The 21518-nt window shown below is 40.5% G+C and overlaps 1 protein-coding gene across 1 annotated transcript in view; it reads left to right on the top strand.

Annotated features, from left to right (window-relative positions):
* NELL2 (neural EGFL like 2) overlaps positions 1 to 21518 on the top strand; it is a 473414-nt gene that overhangs the window by 273661 nt on the left and 178235 nt on the right. The window contains exon 10 of the mRNA XM_077265133.1: positions 17979 to 18070. Within this exon, the coding sequence (XP_077121248.1) occupies positions 17979 to 18070 (92 nt within the window). The remainder of the gene's footprint in view (positions 1 to 17978; positions 18071 to 21518) is intronic.

The raw sequence follows: 21518 nt of genomic DNA on the forward strand, positions 1-21518 counted from the left end.
CTTTCTATACAGTCTTTCTACAACCGCCCTCATCGCATCCTGGAAGATGGACCTTAAGTGAATAAACTCGGGCATGATTGACCTCTCCCAGGCCCTCTGCCGCTGGCGAGAAGATCCAACAAACCCAGTGGTAGAGGGCTGGGAGAGGGGAAAACCTAATGGACTGGCTGCCTGTTCCTCAGCCTGTGTAGCCTGGCTGGTGGCTCCATCACTGGTAGATGATTGGGACTGTTCATTGGCTGGTCGATGAGGGGCCGCTACAACTGAGGGCGTTCCAGGTGCTGTGGTGGGGCTCCAGGTTCTGTGTGGAAAATAAATTAAAAACATTAGTAAAAAAAAAATTAGTTTATATAGTAAATACATTACACATGGCCTTGCATACAGCTTATAGTAATACAACACAAAAGATACTCGCGTTCACTGAGCAACCGCAGGCCTCAGGAAAGACAGCATGCAATGGTATTTGTATTTCGTGACGTTTGGAGCAGCACCACTTTGATCCCAAATCTCCTCTCTCATATCCTTATTGAAGCGATCCTTCATCAAACGCCAACGGACCTTTACTCTCTTCACTGTGAAGGAGGAAGAAAAAAAATAAAATAAATAAATTGTAAAACAATGAACCTACATTTACAGGTTCACTGACACGTCAGACCACATTGCAATAATTACGAAAATCCTTTTTGTCTTGTGGGGTGGCATGGTCCCAATCAACCAACAGCAATCTGGCCACTTCTTCCCAGAGTCGTCGAATCAATCGTGAGTCGGAAAGGTGACGATCACGGGTGTCGCACAACGCTACTCACTCTTGCACAAGAGGAATCAGTTGGTCATTGACTTGTGTAGTACTGACAGTCAATACATACCAATCAGTATAGCAAATCTGATTACTTCATCAGTGTCATGTCCACTCTAGGAAGCATTCAGGTCTTCACTGGAGGACATGTTGGAATAGCAAACAGCAGTCAAGTGAAACACTTGATAACATAACAGAAAAGAACAGATAAGAAAAATTGAACTTGTTAAAATATCCGATAATAATGTAGCCAAAGAAAAAAAAAAGAAGAAAAAAAAGGCAATATTAAAAACACAATGGACGCAAGACTTACATTACAGGCAGTAGTCCAACAGCACAGCAGTCAGGCAGCATAGAACCGGGGCAGCAGCACAACACCGGGACAGCAGCACAACACCGGGACAGCAACACAACAGCAGGACAGCAGCACAACACTGGGGCAGGAGCAATCCGGGACAGGACTAATGCAGAACAGGAGCACCACACAGTCTACAAGGAATAAAAAACAAAACATAACACATAAAGTAACGAAGAGTGTGAGACTGGGCAGAGTGTGAGACTGGGCAGAGCAACATAGTAATTAAAAAGTACAGACACTAATACTTACATTAAGTAGTAGCAGAGAGGGCCAGTACCATACCACGGGACAGAAGAAATCAGGGAAAGGGGAAATCCAGGACAGGAGTAATCCGGAACAGGAGCACCACACAGTCTACAAGGAACAAAAAGCAAAACATTAGACACAAAGTGACGAAGAGTGTGAGACTGGGCAGAGTGTGAGACTTGGCAGAGCAACATAGTAATTGAAAAGTACAGACACTCATACTTACATTAAGTAGCAGCTGAGAGGGCCAGTGCAGCGCCCCAGAGTCCTGGTCGTTGCAGTACTGTGGCTCCGCCACTAAGGGGAGCCATGGTATGTCCGATGGCACTGAAGGAGTTCATCTGACCAGGTATCACAGACACCAATACATTTCACGGTCGGGCCTCCAGGGGGAGCTAAGGGTTCTATTCATTAGGCCACTCCCCACCATTGTGGGTAAACTGGGGGTCAGGCAGGAAGTTAGTTCAGAAAGCTGACTGGGTTGGAACCAGGCAACACCTTGTGGCAGGGGGTGTTGTGGGAGAAGATTCGGTAGGGTCCCTGTCAGGGGTGGGATCCTGACAGAGGCCTGGCTACAAGAAGGAATGTAACGGGACCGTGCCTGCTCAGCATAGCGGCGGTGCCCAAGGAAGGATTAGAAGCGAGATAGATTGTGCTGAGTGAGAAACGAGATCAAAGCAAGAAGGAGAATACCAGTAGGAGTCGTGCTGTGAGACCGAGGCAACATCCTACTGAGGCGCACAACCGGCGGCCGGAACGCCGAGGGAGTATTACAATATTCAGCTTCAGGCAATACTCTAAACCAACGGCAGGACAGTCAGTCTAAGGCGGGCTGTCTCACCCAAATTACCTATGCAGTCTTGGGGGGCAACTTGTGGAGAGGGGCGACTCTAGGGTCCCGGAAGAGCTCCGAGCCTACCCATCATACGGGTGCCGTCCTAACCGCAACATCAGGGAGGGACGGAGGATTAGCAGAACATCATCTAATCGAGTTGTGAGGGAACTTAAGAAACGGACACAACAGTTGTGGGCACTTTCCGTAAGCACAGCAGGGAAGGACCGCAACACCTAGCGCTAGAAGGAAGGCACAGATTTCCACCTGTTAAGAGAACTCTGGAGGTGCCATTGGACCGGCCGGACTTGCGCAGCCTGGTTATCCGGATTCCGGACTGAGGACCCAGAGATCTTCAGTAAAGAGGTAAAGAGACTGCAACCTGGTGTCTTCGTTATTTACACCGTGCCACCACCACCACTACCACCATCCATATCTATCTATCACTGTACGCCCCTCGGCAGGGTCACGGACCGGGTCCAGCCACCGTGACAACCCCAGAGCAGAGACTCAGAGGCCCGGTACCGGGTACCCCTCGGCCCTGCGGCAGTGGGGGCGCTCCACCAGTACCACACCACCGGACAGGAGAAATTAGGGACAGGAATAATCCAGGACAGGAGTAATCCAGGACAGGAGCACTGCACAAGGAACAAAAAGCAAAACATAAGTACAGAGTACAGACTGCACTGAGAGAGACAGAGTACAGACTGCAGTGAGAGAGACAGACAGACAGACATTTTCAAAGCTTCTATACTTACATACTGAGTCTTGAGATAACATCCAGAGTCTTGAGAGTCCTGGACTACCAGTGTAAACACCCCCTTTTATACAGCTGGGATTTGGGAGGTGCTGAAATTAGTTCCTGGACATGCTCAGTCTGAAGTACGCATGCGCATCGAACGCATCCATGCACATGTCCTTGCATACCAATGCGTTCCCATAGACAGTAACGCGTTGTTTTGACGCACTCATCAGCATGTGCATGCCTGTGCATATTTGACGGCTCAAAAAATGCAATTCGGCGTTGCACCGCGAAACGACGCATGGGGACGCATCTGCATACATGCGCATACAAAATGATGCCAACGCATGTCCCTGCGTACACAATGTTAAGTATATAGACGCATACGGATCTTAGGGAAGGAGTACGCAGGCCTACGCTGTGCACAGATACGCTAATGTGAGCCAGTCTTTAACTATTGGTACGCAAGACGCATGCGGATCTTAGGAAAGGTGCTCAAAGGCCTAAGCTGCGCACAGATACGCTAATATGGACCCGGCCTAATTCTCAATTTTATCTGTCATTTTCGTTTTTAGCAGCATCAAATCTATACGAATTACCGTAGCTACTTTTGTTCAATTTTCAATTTTGTTGTTGAACAGTGTTATTGATTCTCTGGAAACCAAATTGTAGAAAAAGCAGGCACTCTCTGATACTGTGTCAGTTTTTGCAAATATTCAAGCAGTAGTGGCAAAGCACAGTACAGAGAACAGCTAAAATTAGTACCTGCTTAAGAGGCCCAGAAAAGTAGCTCCACGGCATATCTTTAATTGGGAAAACAAGGTTGCCTTAGTATAACAATACATTTTATGCCCTTTAGCTGTAGATGAAAATATTCCCATTGCACTTGCATTCATTACATTTGCTTGTCATTTTAATTAATGTATAATACTTTTCGTAGACGGATAATTAGCAGAAGAGCTGAATATAAGGGTGCACTGTATGTGGAAGTCGGGCAGCTTTTAATAGGGCATCCACAGACAGGATTTCCCCAAGCCACTCTGCTTAGCATGTCCCACTGGAACCCTTGTCTTCATCTTTTAACATGGATCTGGACTTATGTGGGGTCCCTTAGTTATTTCCGTAGAGTTGCCGCTTGCTGTTGGAGTAAGCTGGCATAGAATGGTTGACATGTCATCTGAAAACCAGGGAGGGCTAAGTCAAAACAGAATCATAAACAGCTGGAAAGCCAAAATATATACATAAACTATACATCAGCAGACTGCAATTAGTAAATGCATAAACTCTACTATTGCCATACATGTTCAAAAGGTAACGTACTTACGGTAGTTAACATTTTTTTATCAAAACGTACAAAAGTCATCCTACCATATCAAAGTTGGATAGTGCATGTGAACGTTTGTGTATTGGCAGTGTGCAGCATGTATGAGTTTGTATATTGGCCACGACATGTTTGCACATGTAACATAGTACTTATACATTAATTTAATACTAAAGGTGTGCAAGCCCTTTTTTTTTACTTTTTTTGCACATGTAACATAGTACTTATACATTAATTAATTAACATGTAACATAGTACTTATACATTAATTTAATACTAAAGGTGTGCAAGCCCTTTTTTTTACTTTTTTTGCAGTATACATTGGGGGTGTTTTCCTCTCCAAGGCTGAGCACCCTTAATCACTCATCTTTCACAAGCAAAGTTTTAATTGTGAGCTACACCTGCTTTCCTCTCACTTCCCTCAGTTCAGATGAGGCCTGGCTTGGAGCATAGAAAGGTGAGGTACAAGTGGTAGGGACCATTCATGTAAAAGATACACCTTGACGTCGTCTAATAGCTTTTGCACTTTATGATGGAAAAACGTTAACCAAATACCTTAATTTTTTTACATGTACAGCAATATTGTTCATGCCTTCATTAGTCGCAGTGTGCTGACTCATAGAGTATGTATATGTATTTATATAATTACCTTAAATTGTCTGTCATTCACATCCGTCTGGACGTCCTCAAATCCCACAATCCACCTTGCCGCCCTGGAAGTACGCCGACCGCCATATTGGAATACCCAAGTGATGGGTATTCCAATAAGGCACCCGTTGGTGGTACCAGGCCCTTGTGCAGTACCACCAGTGGATCATCGCTGGACCCCCACTGCCGGGACTCCCCCACCGCAAAACCACCGTCCCGATGCGATAGCATCGGGCCTCCGGACCCCCCACTGCTGGGACTCCCCCCGCCACAAAATCATCCTCCCGATGCAATAGCATCGGGCCTCCATCTAGTTGTTATATATAAGCCAGGTAGTATATTTGTGCACCTGTATGTGTTTAATACTAAAGGTGTGTTGGGCCTTTTTTTTGTTGTTTATTTTTGAAGTCACAAATGCCCAATGCCAGAAAGTAGTAATCGCAGAGAATCAGGAAGCAGGGATGAGCCAGGTCAGTACACACCTATAACTGGCAAGCTTCCGCTTCAGGCAAGCTGTTGGGGTATAGATCGGGTGTGGCCACATGCCTTCTATTTATATCAGATGATTGCTCCGTATTTAGCCGCAAGCTCACCAATTGGCAGCACCACAAGTATCAGCTATACTAATACTTGGCTGCACATTGCCCTACGCCATCCACAGTGTAAGTGTGGCTCTACTGTACTTAGCGAAATGGGCAGTAGAAGGGGCAAGTTCAGATACGGAAATTCATTTTTGGCAAGAGCAGTTCATATCATCTGTATTTTCCAATACTCTAATTTTTTTGTTTTTTGAAGTATGGATGTTTTTAAAATTAATGGAGGCATACTGACCTTCCGTCACCCTCGTAGATCCAAGAAATATTACATTTTGAGCACTCTCAGTCACCCAATCCCTCCAGCCAATCACAGCCATCAAGTGTCCTGTTAATACCTAAATAGTGCAGAGATCACTTCCAGAGCCAAAGCTGACATCCAGAGTGCCCTGTATAGAATCTGTATGGGTGGTGAAAGGTCAGTATACATCCATTTATTATTTTAAAAAGTTATATGTTTAAAAAAAACAAACATTTTTTCAGTGTCCTTAAACGGGTTGCTTGTCTTAAAATAACAAAAGGAAGGGATGGGTAAAAAATAATAAAATGATGTAAACTTACATGCCCTAATTGTTCCTCCATGTTGCTCCACTGAAGGCTACCCCACTGGTGCCTTGAGCAATAGGAAATTATGACATCCTGTTCTTCGGTCATCTGACAACTAAGGCCCATGATTAACTGGAGCGGCGTGTAATCAGCAGCATATTGATAACTTATCTCAGGAATGGGTCATGTATAACATATGCCTGTACAAACCAAAAAATAATTGCAACAGTTGCTTAGCTATGTATGTGATAACTACTGTATCTGTCTTATATGAGGAGCATTTACTTATATAAAATTAATTATGCAGATTAAAACATACCGCAGAGAATTCCTATTAAATCATCAATGATTTCTGTAGTTTTTATTTTATTATAAATTTTATTAAAATTTCATTAGAGGATAATTGATATGTTAATGAGCTGAGTTTGTTAAACACAAACTTAATTCTTAAAGATAATTTGTCAGTAGGATCAAGTCAACCCTCCTAATTTGTCATTATGGGCATGGAGGACATAGAAAATTGAATCAAATGCTACCTGGATATCTGTGATCCGATATCTTTTTCCAGAGAAATTCACATTTTTCATAATATGTAAATGAGCTGTTAAGATCTATGGCACAGACACATCTTCCTGAGAATTTGCCTCCAGAACTTATTTTAACCCCTTCCTGATGTTGGATGGGATAGTACGTCCGACGTCAGAAATCAAACCTACACATATTTGTTATCACCACGTTCAGTATCGCTCTATCCTAAAAAAAAAAAAAGCATTAACCTGATCGCTAAACAGCGTAGCGAGAAAAACATCAAAACGTCAGAATTACATTTTTTTGGTCGCAGCGACATTGCATTAAAATGCAATAATGGGCGATCAAAATAACTTATCTGCACCAAAATGGTATCATTAAAAACGTCAGCTCTGCACACAAAAAATAAGCCCTCACCCAACCCCAGATCACAAAAAATGGAGGCGCTAATTTTTTTTCACCACTTAGATAAAAAATAACCTAGACATATTTGATATCTATGAACTCGTAATGACCTGGAGAATGATAATGGCAGGTTAGTTTTAGCATTTAGTGAACCTAGCAAAAAAGCCAAACAAAAAGCAAGTGTGGGATTGAACTTTTTTTGCAATTTCGCCACACTTGGAATTTTTTTCCCATTTTCGAGTACTCAACATGCTAAAACCAATGAGTAGAACTCGTCCCTCAAAAAATGAGCCCTTACATGGCCATATTGACGGAAAAATAAAAAAGTTATGGCTCTGGAAAGAAGGGGAGTGAAAAACAAAAACGCTCCGGTCATGAAGGGGTTAAATGAAAGTTACCAGTATGAGACATGTAATGACTGACAATCTGCTCTCTTGATCTACATGTCTCACACTGGTAACTCCACCTTTCAAATAAGCTCTGGAGGCAAATTCTAAAGGAGATATGTGTCCTCCCATAGACCTTAATTTACATCTTAAGAAAAACATGGATTTCTCTGGTTTAAGAAATTGGTTTGCTGTTATGAAAATATAATTTTTTAGGAGATTTTAATCTACTGACATATTCTCTTTAAACTGGTCATGCACTTCATGAATAAACACAGTAACTTTATGTCAGAACTATTAGCTGTTAAATTCTGGCATGAGATTTCAGGAACACTGTAGAGCATGCAAGTCTTGGAGCCTAGACATATCTTGTGTTTCAGGAATTTAATCCATTCACTTTTATGGGGATCCCAAATCAAAATTGATTCTCAAAGACCATTTTTATTGCTGTAACTTGCTGTAAAATGCCATACATAGTTAACAGAGACTAATAAAATGAAGTAAAGTCTCTGAGGTAACATAAATGAATAGATTATGATAAAATAGACATATACATTACATAAGCATGACCAGAATGTGGTGTAAGTAATTGCTCTAATAAATTGTGGACTGTACATTAAGTATAGAAATGTACTGCAGATATAACTAGATCAATGTCAAACCCATATAGTGTATATTTACCTCAGATTTTATTTGTGACATTTCTCAGAATTGTGATCAGTAATACTAATTAATCACAACATGAAAACTAACACTACAAAGTGATTTCGGTTGCTGCAACTAAACCTATAGTATTATTATCAGTCACAGATTGGACAGCTGAGCTGTCGATCAGGGCACCAACATCCCAGCAAGTCCACCACAGTATTGGACTCTTTCAGACATCTACATTTTCCAAGTATGAGAGTAATGGACTGATGTTTGGACAGAGTGTGGTACAAGTGTCATCCATTTTTCTTGAACGTGGAGAAATAAAAAATATATTTCTGCATCTTCTCCATTGTGAAAGTCTGTGAAAATCAGATCACGCTTGGATATCATCCAAGTGCTAACCGATTTTTTTCACAAACTCATTGACTTGCATTGACAATTTTGATCCAACCCTCTGATCAAAATCAGACTTGTCACCATGATTTTTCACTGACCTCTTGGTCCACGAATAATCACAGACATGATTTTCCCCAGAGACTGTAACAGAAAGATTGCTATCCGAAAGAAACCCAGATAGCACTCATACGTGAAAATCAGACATGTGAACGAGCTCTAAAGCTGAGAACAATCTTGATTCCCACTTTTGGAAGACCTTTTGAGTCTTGAAACTTTTATGGACACTTATTAATGGGCAATGTATGATGCAATTCCATTACACAATGGTTTTTATGTTTTCTGAGAGTGAGATAGGATAATGAATGATAGGTTGAATAGTTATAATATTGCACCAGTTATACTATAATTAATGTTTATGTCCTTAAATTATTTTTTAACTCAAATGACATATGCCAGTTGGAGCAAGTATTCATTAACACAAATTAGAGAAGTAACTAATAAAAAATTTCTCCCCAAAAATAATAATAATAATAATGGCATTTTTAAGGGAGTCTTAATTAAAAAAATAAGACATTTTTGCTTAAGACCCAAAAAATTACAGGACCTAATGTGTTAAAGATGAAGAAAGGATATAGTCTGAACACATCCAATACAAAGTGCCATCAGTCATTGGTTTTAGCTATGCTTGGAATCACCATTCATTCGCCGCCAGCATGCACTTACTATTAATGATTAATTAGTAAATTAATTTAACACTGCTAAAATGCTTACATTAAATTTATGGCATGCTTAATTTCTATCGAATTGTTCCATTATGTAAACTATCACTGAATTAATAGCTATTAGCACGAGCAATTACTTCACTGCTTAGTGAGAGTAGCAATGCATTCATGCTGGCAAATATGAAATAATTGTATCCGATACTGTAAAGGTACCTTCACACTAAACGATATCGCTAGCGATCCGTGACGTTGCAGCGTCCTGGCTAGCGATATCGTTTAGTTTGACAGGCAGCAGCGATCTGGATCCTGCTGTGATGTCGCTGGTCGTTGAATAAAGTTCAGAACTTTATTTGGTCGTCAGACCGGCGTGTATCGTCAGGTTTGACACCAAAAGCAACGATACCAGCGATGTTTTACACTGGTAACCAGGGTAAATATCGGGTTACTAAGCGCAGGGCCGCGCTTAGTAACCCGATGTTTACCCTGGTTACCAGCGTAAAAGTAAAAAAAACAAACAGCACATACTCACCTGCGCGTCCCCCGGCGTCTGCTTCCTGCACTGACTGAGCGCCGTAAAGTGAAAGTGAAAGTACAGCACAGCGGTGACGTCACCGCTCTGCTGTTAGGGCCGGCGCTCAGTCATTGCAGGAAGCGGACGGCGAGGGACGTGAATGTGAGTATGTAGTGTTTGTTTTTTTTACTTTTACGATGGTAACCAGGGTAAACATCGGGTTACTAAGCTCGGCCCTGCGCTTAGCAACCCGATGTTTACCCTGGTTACCCGGGGACCTCGGCATCGTTGGTCGCTGGAGAGCGGTCTGTGTGACAGCTCTCCAGCGACCAAACAGCGACGCTGCAGCGATCGGCATCGTTGTCGCTATCGCTGCAGCGTCGCTTAATGTGAAGGTACCTTTAGACTAAGATGATATTCTGCACATTGGTCAGAGACTGGTTATACAAATATACTGCGGTATGGATGTTCCTGAAGGAATGTTGGTTTATGGAGCATTTGGAAAATGCATCCATGGGGCTGATGGACCTAATGAATGCGGAAAGATTGATTTTATAATGTTTGTCAGTTAGGCCTATACGCCAGTTTCCCTACTATCTCATAGTATATTTTTATTTCTTTATAATGGGAGCCTATAGGCAACAAATACCACCATACAGTAGTATATATGTAAGGTATCTGTCAGGGGGCATACGTCAAGAAATCTTACAAATAAATACCTTTCAAGATATAGTGTGAATTTACTGTTATCTACTATTTAATTGTCTAAGGGTCACTTCCGTCTGTCTGTCCCGGAAATCCCGCGTCACAGCGAAGGGCACAGTCCAGCCAAGAATTAGTCCCTCTCTACTCCCCAGCCGTCAGCGCCCGCTCCATACTGCCCTCCAGTCAGAGCTCACACAGGGTTAATGGCAGCGTTAACGGACTGCATTATGCCGCTGTGTAATGCAGTCCGTTAACGCTGCTGTTAACCCTATGTGACCAACTTTTTACTATTGATGCTGCCTATGCCACATCAATAGTAAAAAGATCTAATGTTAAAAATAATTAAAAAAATAAAAAATAGTTATATACTCACTGTCCGTCGGCCCCCTGGATCAGGAACAGGCCTTTCCCGCTCCTTGCAACGCTCCGGTGACCTCTCCATGCATTGCGATCTTGCGAGGTGATGACGTAGCGGTCTTGCGAGACCACTACGTCTTCATCTCATGAGACTGCAATGTAATCTTGGGACCAGAGCGTCGCGAGGAGCATCGGTAAAGGCCTCGCTTGGATCTGGGGCCAACGGGGGGGGGGGGGGTGAGTATAGAACTATTTTTTATCTTAATTCTTTTTTTTAACACAGAGATGATGCCCACATTGCTATATACTATGTGGACTGTGCAATACACTATGTGACTGTGCTATATACTATGTGGCCTGTGCAATATACTATGTGGGCTGTGCAATATACTACATGGCTGTGCAATATACTATGTGGCTGTGTAATATACTACGTGGCTGTGATATATACTATGTGGCTGTGCTATATCCTATGTGGACTGTGCAATATACTACGTGGGCTGTGCAATATACTATGTGGGCTGTGCTATATACTATGTGGGCTGTGCAATATACTACGTGGCTGTGCAATATACTACGTGGCTGTGCTATATACCATGTGGGCTGTGCTATATACTATGTGGCTGTGCTATATCCTATGTGGGCTGTGCAACAAACTACGTGGGTTGTGCAATATACTACGTGGGCTGTGCAACAAACTACATGGGTTGTGCAATATACTTTGTGGGCTGTGCAATATACTGCGTGGGCTGTGCAATATATTACGTGGGCTGTGCTATATACTACGTGGGCTGTGCAGTATACTACGTGGGCTGTGCTATATACTACGTGGGCTGTGCAATATACTACGTGGCTGTGAAATATACTACATGGCTGTGCAATATACTATGTGGCTGTGCAATATACTACGTGGCTGTGCTATATACTATGTGGCTGTGCTATATCCTATGTGGGCTGTGCAACAAACTACATGGGCTGTGCAATATACTACGTGGGTTGTGCAATATACTACATGGACTGGGCAATATACTACATGGGCTGGGCAATATACTACGTGGGCTGGGCAATATACTACGTGGGCTGTGCAATATACTACGTGGCTGTGCAATATACTACATGGGCTGTGTAATATACTACGTGGGCTGGGCGATATACTACGTGGGCTGGGCAATACACTACGTGGCTGTGCAATATACTAATAGGGCTGTGCAATACACTACGTGGCTGTGCAATATACTATGTGGCTGTGCTATATACTACGTGGCCGGCCACGAACAATCAGCGACAGGCGCAGCCCGGCCGCGAATTGGCGCAGGATTTGAACCACACTTCGCTAATTGGTCGCGCCCGGCCGGCCGAATCCTGTGTATTCAATGTATTATTCTATAATCTTCATAAATAAACTACATATATATTTTAGAATACCTGATGCGTTAGAATCGGGCTACCATCTAGTAAGACTATAAATGGCTGACCCAAAAATACTGCATCATTTAATTCTAAATTACCATTGGAATAAACTTTCCATATTATATAGGCATTAACATTATGCTGCACTATTTTAAATTAAATCATGTGTGAAGGTTAACACAGACAGGAGATTGATTTTTCTTAATGACATTACAGCCTAAGTGAAGAGAAGCCTCAATTAATTCGGCATATTCTAAGTCCGAGAAAAAGAAGAAAATTTTTTGCCATATACGGGTTACTTTAATAGTAGGGGAGATTTGTCAAGCTCAATAAGCTAGGATTCTGGTGCAATTTTAGAAAAAAAATGTTCTTTTAAAAAGTGAACCTGGCCCAGAATAATGGGCTTGAATCTAACCCTTCATAGGGTATGTGCACACAATGTCTCTTAGATGCCAGCATCCAAGTTTTACTGCAGGAAAATGCTTCGGGAAAACACCTACGTTGTTTTTCCTAATGAATTTTCCTTGGCATCTTTTTGGTTGCTCTTTTTTGTATAAGGCCGGTGTCACACTTGCGAGTGTGATGCGAGAAACTCGCGTGAGTCTCTCCCATCAATACCTGGCACTCGGGACCAGAGCGTTCAGCTGCATATATTGCTATGCAGCCGCACACTCCAGTCTTGAGTGCCGGCGGCAGTGCTGGGTATTGATGGGAGAGACTCGCGCGAGTGACCCCAGTCTAACTTTCATATATACTGTAAACTAGTGAGTAGCTTTCAAGCAGAAGCTGCTTGAAAAATGGACTGGTCACGTCTTTTAACTGCTTTTTTAACCTTAAGAGGTTAAAATATATTGAAAAGACTGAACCTATACACAGCAAATAAATTTTTCTTTTTTACATTTATTGAGCAATGTAACGTATCATTCTGAAAAAGACATTGTGTCCACATACTGTATCCTAATTGGGAATTCACATTTTAGACAAATTTAGACTCAGGATATGCCCTAAATGTAAAGATGATGTGAATCCCACCAACGGCATCCCTGACGGACACCCCTGTCAGTGGGGAGGTTGTTTGATTTCCCATTCATTTGTATGAAAATTTGAACCACCTCTCCACTGAAAGCAGTGTGTACAAGGCTTGTTTTCAAGACATGCGTGTCCCATTGGTGCAATCCACATCTACTATAGATTGATGGCGGGGACAGCATGGTGGCTCAGTGGTATGCACTGTTGCTTTTCAGCACTGGGGTCCTTGGTCCAAAGCCTACCAAGGACAACATCTGCAAGGAGTTTGTATGTTCTTCCTTTGTTTGTGGGGAGTTCCTACGGGTTCTCCGGTTTTCTCCCGCACTCCAAAGACATAGTGATAAGGAATTTAGACTGTGATCTCCAGTGTGGACAGTGATGATAATGTCTGTGGAATATGATGGCACTATATAAGCAAAGCTTAACAAATAAATGTCATATCTTGATTTCATAATAACATTACAGTATTACCAAGAAAAGATCAGGAGGTACGGTTCTCAGAATTATTTCAACTGAGGGCCCTAGAAATCGCGATCGATCCTTATTTATCCATAAACGAATGCTCACTGTTCTTCTAGGCCAATGCTGCTTTACCACTGTAAATCCACAAGCAATTGGTAAGTTAGCAGTGTACAGTATTGTCACTAATCAAGACTTCACACTGTGCCGCAGCAGTTGTGCTGCCATAATTGACCTTGTCTGACAGATCTACAGATTATCCAACCAATAAGATATATATGAAATGACACAGGACATACAAGTGCCTCTGTTGGTAGCTGCCAGAGGGCAGAAGTTGTGACAGGCTACATATTAATGTGTATTTTTTACTCATGTATCTGCATATGCTATTTAGTTCTACTTTTTCTAAAAGCATGATTTTTCTGACTCCTTTCCTGCTCAATGTTTTTATTTATTATTTTAATAGAATTAAAATAATAATAATATATAAAAAACTCCCTGAGGTCTAATTTTGAACAAACCACTCCAAATCACAATCTTCTCTTTCTATAAAAGGTGCATCTGATATCATTGGATTGAGAAAATAATATGTAAAAAGAATGCACACAACAGTTTTTTTCAATCTTTGTATTCATTAATTTTTTGCATTTTTTATCTGCCCCTTTTTGTCGACGGAGGAGAATTGTGAGCGATCACTGATTCCTATTGAATAATGCACAGCTTGTGCCCAATGATGTCTGCAGAATTTGGAACAGCGAAACAAATCAATATTTTCTTGAACTACTTCTAATTCAGTTTTTTACAATAAAAGGTCTCAATATTTCCTTGTTCTTGTTAGAAGGGCTGTGTGGCCTGCAACTTGCCATGGTAGTCAACGTATTTAGAATGTGATGAAGATATGTTTGGTGATCAGATACACTACACAAATACATAAATGTATATTTTTGGCACATTGCTTTACTGCATTTGTAGACATGAATTTCTCTATAGGTGGCATGCTCGTTGTCGGAGTGTACCACAAATCTCATAGTAATGCTGTCCGCCGCCTGTCACACATTAAAAGCGTTATTTGTCGGAAAAAGATATTTGTAATAAATTGTGTGCCGCAATTTACTCACAAAGCCATGAGCTTGGGGATGACATTTCTATATGAGTATATATTTGTACTCTGTGGCCACAGACCAGGAATCATGATCTCTATGTCCTTGTAGTTACAACACCTACATTTAAAGCTTGGGGTCGGAATTCCAGCATATCATTTATTGATAATTGTGAGTGCATCCTTTACTTTCTTCATGACATAGCCCTTTTACCAATCTTGGTGAAAAAGAGTCATATTGGCACAGGCAGAGTCCGCAACGCAGATTTATCTTTTGTTTATACAGCATATTACTTATTAGTTATTACAATTTAATGTAATGGCAAAATAATACATGTAGTTATATTGTGCATGATAAGGACCGCAATCCACATTGATCACAGCCATGTCAGATCTTATATGTGCGGTGTAGACTAAGCCACATGTCTTCACATTTATTAAGCATCGGGAATAATAACAGTAAATTAAAGTTGATCTGTCAGTAGGATCATAACTCCTATGCTGTCTATATGGGCATGTAAATCATAGAAAGTTGAATAAAATGATACCTTGATATCTGCAGTATTCCAAAGACATCCACATTTTCTTAAAATGTAAATGAGCTGTTAAGATCTATGGGCCAGGCATAGATCTCCCCGGGAATCTGCCTACGGATCTTATTTTATATGAAAGGTGGACTTACCAAAATGAGACATGTAGAGCAGAGTGTCAGTCATTACAAGTTTCACATGGGTAACGCCCTCTTTTATTTAAAATGATCTCTGTCCAGCCCATAGATCTTAACAGTTCATTTACATATAAGAAATATCAAGGTATAATTTTATTCAGCTTCCTATGACCCATATAGACGGCTTAGGTGGGTTGATCCCACTGACAGATTCCCTTTAAATGACCAATAGCTAATAATCTGTATGTTTTTTGGGATGTCATTGGTTTCTTAGGGCTTTATCAGCTGTTAGAGGGACTACAGTGGAGTTTCTTTTTTTTTTACCTCTTTATGTGGCTTTTTGGGATGTGTAGATGATTATTATGCCATTGGCAGACAATAAATGTCATGCATATAAAAGCTGGTTTTGGTCTTATATCAGTGGCCTTATTTATGCTATCAGCTCCATTCACCTACAGAATTGATTTCTTGTGATTTTTAAACCCAAGTTCTATCTTAAAATGATCTGACCTGGAGAAATCAATTTAAAATGTTTCCTCAGCTGAAAAGAAATTAATAATTTACGTCTTGTAAATCGTTTTTCAAATTATCAGAGCTTAAATCAAGCAGTTATCCCACAATAACAAGTTATCTCCTATGCATGATATAGGGAATAACTTACTGATCATTGGGATCTGACGACTGAGACACGCAGCGACCCTGAGATTGGGCTCAGGAACCACAAGAACAGGCTTTACAAGTGCCCTGGCTTGAGTGGAGCATAGGTACCCACCGCTCCATTCATTGCTAATATGACTGTATACTCGTAGCACTCGGATTTCTCTGCCAGTCCTCTGTTCTCTGCCAAGATATAATGATGCTTTCTGATACAGAGTGGAGTTTGGAGATAAAATGCCACATTTTAATATCTTTTCCCAACCTATTTTTCTGAATGTTGTAGTTTCCTCGTTACAACCTGTCAAACTCATCGATAACATGAAAACTGTCTTCCTGACATTTGGAACCTCTTTTTGGAAAGTATTAAACTACTTTAATTCAACAAAATATGTTTCTGTTGCTAATAAGGTAGGTTAGTACTTTCCAAGTAGATGTTCAATATGCAAATTGCCTCTTCAGAGCGGAAGGAGGATTTAAACTCTTTAGCACCACCTGTTGGAAGCACCAGTCCTACACTATCAACCCTTTAATGAGTCTTGCAATATGATTTACGATAAAAGCCAAATCAGAATCTCAATTTGCAGACACGTTGTTTGGATGTATTGTTCCTCGTCAGTGCACAGTATGAAAACTGATTTCGCTAGGTGATTTCATACCCCGAAACATTGTGTCTGCAAATCGAGATTCTCATTTGGATTTTATCCTAAGTTATAATGCAAGACTCGTTAAAGGGTCAATAGTGACTTGTAGGATTGCTGCTGCCAACAGGTGGCGCTATATAGAGTTCAAGTCCTCTTCCTCTCTCAAGAGGCAATTCGCATATTCCATTTCCCAGAGGAGCATTGCTAGGTGAATAAGCCTCCCTACATTGGCATGCAGGGCCGGTATATCACTCTGAACAAGGAGAAACGTTACCCCTTAAACCTCAACTAGATGTTCAAAATGTAAGAGGAACAGTTTAAATGAAATATTATATGCAGTTTCAAACACTGCGGCATGTTAGTTAAATGTGCCGGAATTGTGTCGTAATTTCCAAAAACAAGCCACCTGTCTTTCATGATTTGCACCATATTTTTGATGTGTTTTAGCCACTTTTCACAATTTGTTGGATGAGAGGCCCTGGTGTCGCTAAACTGAGCATGGTTGGTAAATAGAACATGACCTATATGTATCACAGTGCCAAAAAGTGCACCAAAATTGTGGCACACATTTATGTCACTAAAATTTGATTTGAGAATGTTATCAAGCAACATAAATCACTGACATTTTTTAAGATTCCTAGTCTAAGTTTACACTGTTCCAAAATAAGACAGCATTGACAAATCTGCCCCATTATCTCTTCTATCTCCTTGCTTTTCAGTCTATGTAATTTGCTGTCCCTTTGGGCTATGAGAGCTGACCTGCAGTAGAATCAGTATATTATCTGAGCATATTCAACATAGGTGTAGAAAGTTTCACAAAGGCTGACCATACATTACAGTCAAATATGGCTGATTCAATTGAACTGACTCCTCTTTTCAATTTCTTTAATTTTGTTTCAGCTGTTATTGTATGAAGTATGATCTAAATCTTAATCTAAAAGTAATATTTTGTGGAACCATCGCTTTTATAAGGGTTATCCAATGGCTAATACATGCTGCCTAAAGCACGGCAGAAAGTATCAGACAGGGGCTATATCATTTCATAGTTTCAGCCAGGTATGTGTTACTGTGAAATTCTGTGTAAAAATGTTGGCTGGGACTAGGTGACTGATTAGTACAAGAGACTAGTCCCACTTGACTTGAGTGACAGGTCTCTGCCTAAGTGTTGTGTGTGTCAGTCAGTTATCCTTTAAACATTTTTTCTCTACCTGTGTTCTACAAAGAGTATGTGAAGCAATGACTGCACTCTGTTTTTTTTTTCTTTACCTAATAGCCGTTTGTGTGTATCAAGGCCAGCTGTATTTTGAAGGAGAGAATCAAGCTGCCTACTCGAGTTCTGGAACCTGCACGTTGCTGCAATGCAAGGTAAACAAATCTTATATATATATATATATATATATATATATATATATATATATACTTCCTTCTCAACCCCCAATGGGAGTGGTCTTTGTTGTCCTTTCTCATTCCCGGGTCTTCTACCAGAGGCTGGGAGTTTGAGGGTTCTGTGCAGGATCTTAGCTGTTTCCAGCATTGCGCTTTTCTGGGCAGAGAGTTCAGATGTTGCTCATGGGATCTATTGTAGCCATTTTTTCAACTTAGGGGTCACTGCTCCAAGTGCTGCTATCACCACTAGAATAACTGTTGCCTTCACCTTCCACATCTTCTTCAGTTCTCCTTTGATGCCCTGGTATTTCTCCTGCTTCTTATATTCCTTCTTTGTGACGTTGCTGTCACTTGGCACTGCCACATCTATTATCATTGCTGTCTTCCGATCCTTGTCTACTATCACAATGTCTGGTTGGTTAGCCAACACTTGCTTATCATCTGGATCTTGAAGTCCCACAGGCCATATGGGTTTGTTTCAGACAAGGTGACTATACTGTAAGGAATAACAGATGTTTATTCTTCTCATTTATTGCACTTCCATATCCTTTCTCAGTTCTCCCATAATTTTACATTGTTGGGTATTTTGGGGGTTTAGTGGTGAGGGGTATCAATCTTTTGAATAATGGTATCTTTCTTAATATTATTATCATATGACACTTTCAGATTTAAAGAGGATCAGCCACCAGGTCAGTTTTTGCTCTTGTCTTATTCCTGCAGCTCTCTTAAGTATTAGACCGACATTGAATGTACTGGTACCTGCTTTATGAGAAGTTGGTCCTGTAAATCGAAGTACGAATATTTTCGGTGATCAGGTAGTCACTCAAACTGTGCCCAGCAGGAAGACTGTGGGAGCTCGGCTTACCTGATAGCAGCCAGGAGCGGTGCCAACATCTTTCCTGGCTGTTTAACACTCTGCATGCCAAGGGGATTGCATCTATCACCCTATTAGCTCTCCCACAATGCAATCACAGGATGTCAATGGTCATCATGATGATCAAAGGTCCAAGGAGCTCCGATTTTGTCAAGTATAGGGACCTGTTATTTTTTTGCCATAAGCTGGGCCTAACGGGCTTTCTGTCAGTGTAAGGCCGGCTGCAGACGAGCGTACGAGAAAGCCTCTGAGTTTCATCCACAAAACGCATATTTTTTTTTCTAATTTTCATTTGTGTGCTATCTGTGTATCCTTTTCTTACACCTGGGTGACATGCGTGTGATATCTATGTGTCCATCTGTTTACATACCTCTACACTAAATAAGGAACATTATTAAAGCCAGTTTCTTAGGTTTAAAATAGAAATGCAACCATAAAAATCAGATTCCACTCAGTGTTCTATTTGTGATCGGTTGATTACGCTACCATAGACAAGAATAGGAGAGTCATATCCGAGACTCGGAAGAAAATAGTGCATGCTATGATTTTTTCTCACTGACAGACTGATAAACAAATGCTTCATCTGCACAGCCCTATTGAATAACATGGGTCTCTGTGCTATCCGCGTACTATCCAGTTAAAACGTTGGACAGCCATGTCCAATTTAAATGCTCGTCTGCATGAGCCCTAAAACTGACAGGTCTATTACACTGCAATACTTATCAAAATATTTAGTGGTCGAGTTAGTGGTGCTAGTTAAAAAAGTTTTAAAAATATTAATGTAACAATGTAAAAAAAAAATACGAGGGACGTTCATTAAAGATTTCCCCTGACTCTCTTCCTGTGGACTGAGAGTAATGAACCTTAGCACAGTTATTAGTCCTTCTCTACATAGGTGCGACTTAGGGACACACACTTCTCCCATCTCTTTAAGAAATTGTAATCACCTCGCTTGTAGAAGTCAACAGGTTTCTCCAAAAGCCATGTTGTGACTTCTGAAATCAGAGTCTCATCATCTGGAAAATACTTGCCCTTCAAAAATAACTTCATTGTTGGAAAGAGGTGGAAGTCCAATGGTGTGAGGTCAGATGAATAAAGGGGATGCAGTAGAATTTCAAAGCCACAGGGGCATGCTAAAATTTGGGCAACATGTGAGTTGTGAACTGGTGCATTGTCTTGCAGAAGGCGGACACCTTTGTTTTCCAATAATTTTTATTAACATTTTATCATTAACAAAACATAACATAACTTTAGGAAAGAGGTGAAGAGGAAGGAAGTGGGTAGGGGAATTGGACAAAAAGGGGAGGGACACAGAGGAGAACTCAAAAGTTTTGAGTTATTAAATGTAAATATATGTAGATATACATTCATTTGTATTGAATGAGATACTTGGAGAAAAGATCTTCTTTACATGCTTATTTGTGGTAAGTCAGAAAAGATATCTGGTAAGTAAAATTTGTACCAAATTTTTAAAACTATCCATAAAACTAATCAGTGGAATAAACAAATAAGTTCAATAAAAAAAAGTGCAAATGTATTATGCTCTAGGATTCCTAACCTAATTAGAGTTTAAAGGGAACCTGTCATCTAATTCACGGTCAGCGTGAATTAAAGCCTGTTGGAAGATTTCAAAGGAAATATTGATTTGTGCTGCATGAATCAGATGACTGGTTCCCTTTTGAGGTTACTTGTATGAATCATGTTCTTTAGGTCCTCCTTATTTTACAGCACCATGAAATTAAACCTATGTCCTGCCAAATAATAATAATCATAAGCCAATTTTGCGTGCATCATCAGTGGGTCTGGTATTACACTAAAAAATCCACTTCCCACCTCTTCACACATTTCTGGTAGTCGGTAAACCTTTGTGAAAGGAACACTGGAGCATTTACTCTAAATTCATAGGGAAATTAAGATGTAAGTAGTAGTTACATTTCGTAACTGTATAACATTTAACTGAAATTTTCACTGGAGAGAAATTTCATTTATGTTAAATCTTATATTATACACAAGACTATGCTACAAGTTCAGTATTATTTTAGGTCATCCTTTATACAGCCAATGGTAAACTGTTCAGGGAACACATTATTCATATAAATATATGGTGCCTAAAATCCAGTAGGGCCCCATTGACTTTAGCATTTCTGTAATTTGTTACCTGTATGAAGCTGTATTACAGTCGTATGCATGCTTCGCCTTAGTATTATAGCCACTAGCTTTATATCCATGTTCTGTAAGCTTCTTTAAGTGAAATTTTGTGTATTGTATTTTTTTAGGTACAGTTATAGATTGAATTTCCTTTAGTGCAGAATCTCCATAAGAGTAGTGTTATGATTCTAATGTTTAGTAGTTGTGTATCATTTCTTTCATTCTTTTAACCCACACAGCATCTGCTGAAGTAATTGCCATTGTAATCCTTGCATGAATACATTCTGTGCCTTTGTTTCATGCCCAAGTCCTTTTTTTTTTAAAAAAAAAAAAAGAAAAATGTGATGCACATCAAGTAGAAGCAGAGTATTTCTGTTCTTTAAACAAAGGTTTTTCACATGAACA

The sequence above is a fragment of the Ranitomeya variabilis genome, chromosome 5, assembly GCF_051348905.1.
Source record: "Ranitomeya variabilis isolate aRanVar5 chromosome 5, aRanVar5.hap1, whole genome shotgun sequence".
Lineage (NCBI taxonomy): Eukaryota > Metazoa > Chordata > Amphibia > Anura > Dendrobatidae > Ranitomeya > Ranitomeya variabilis.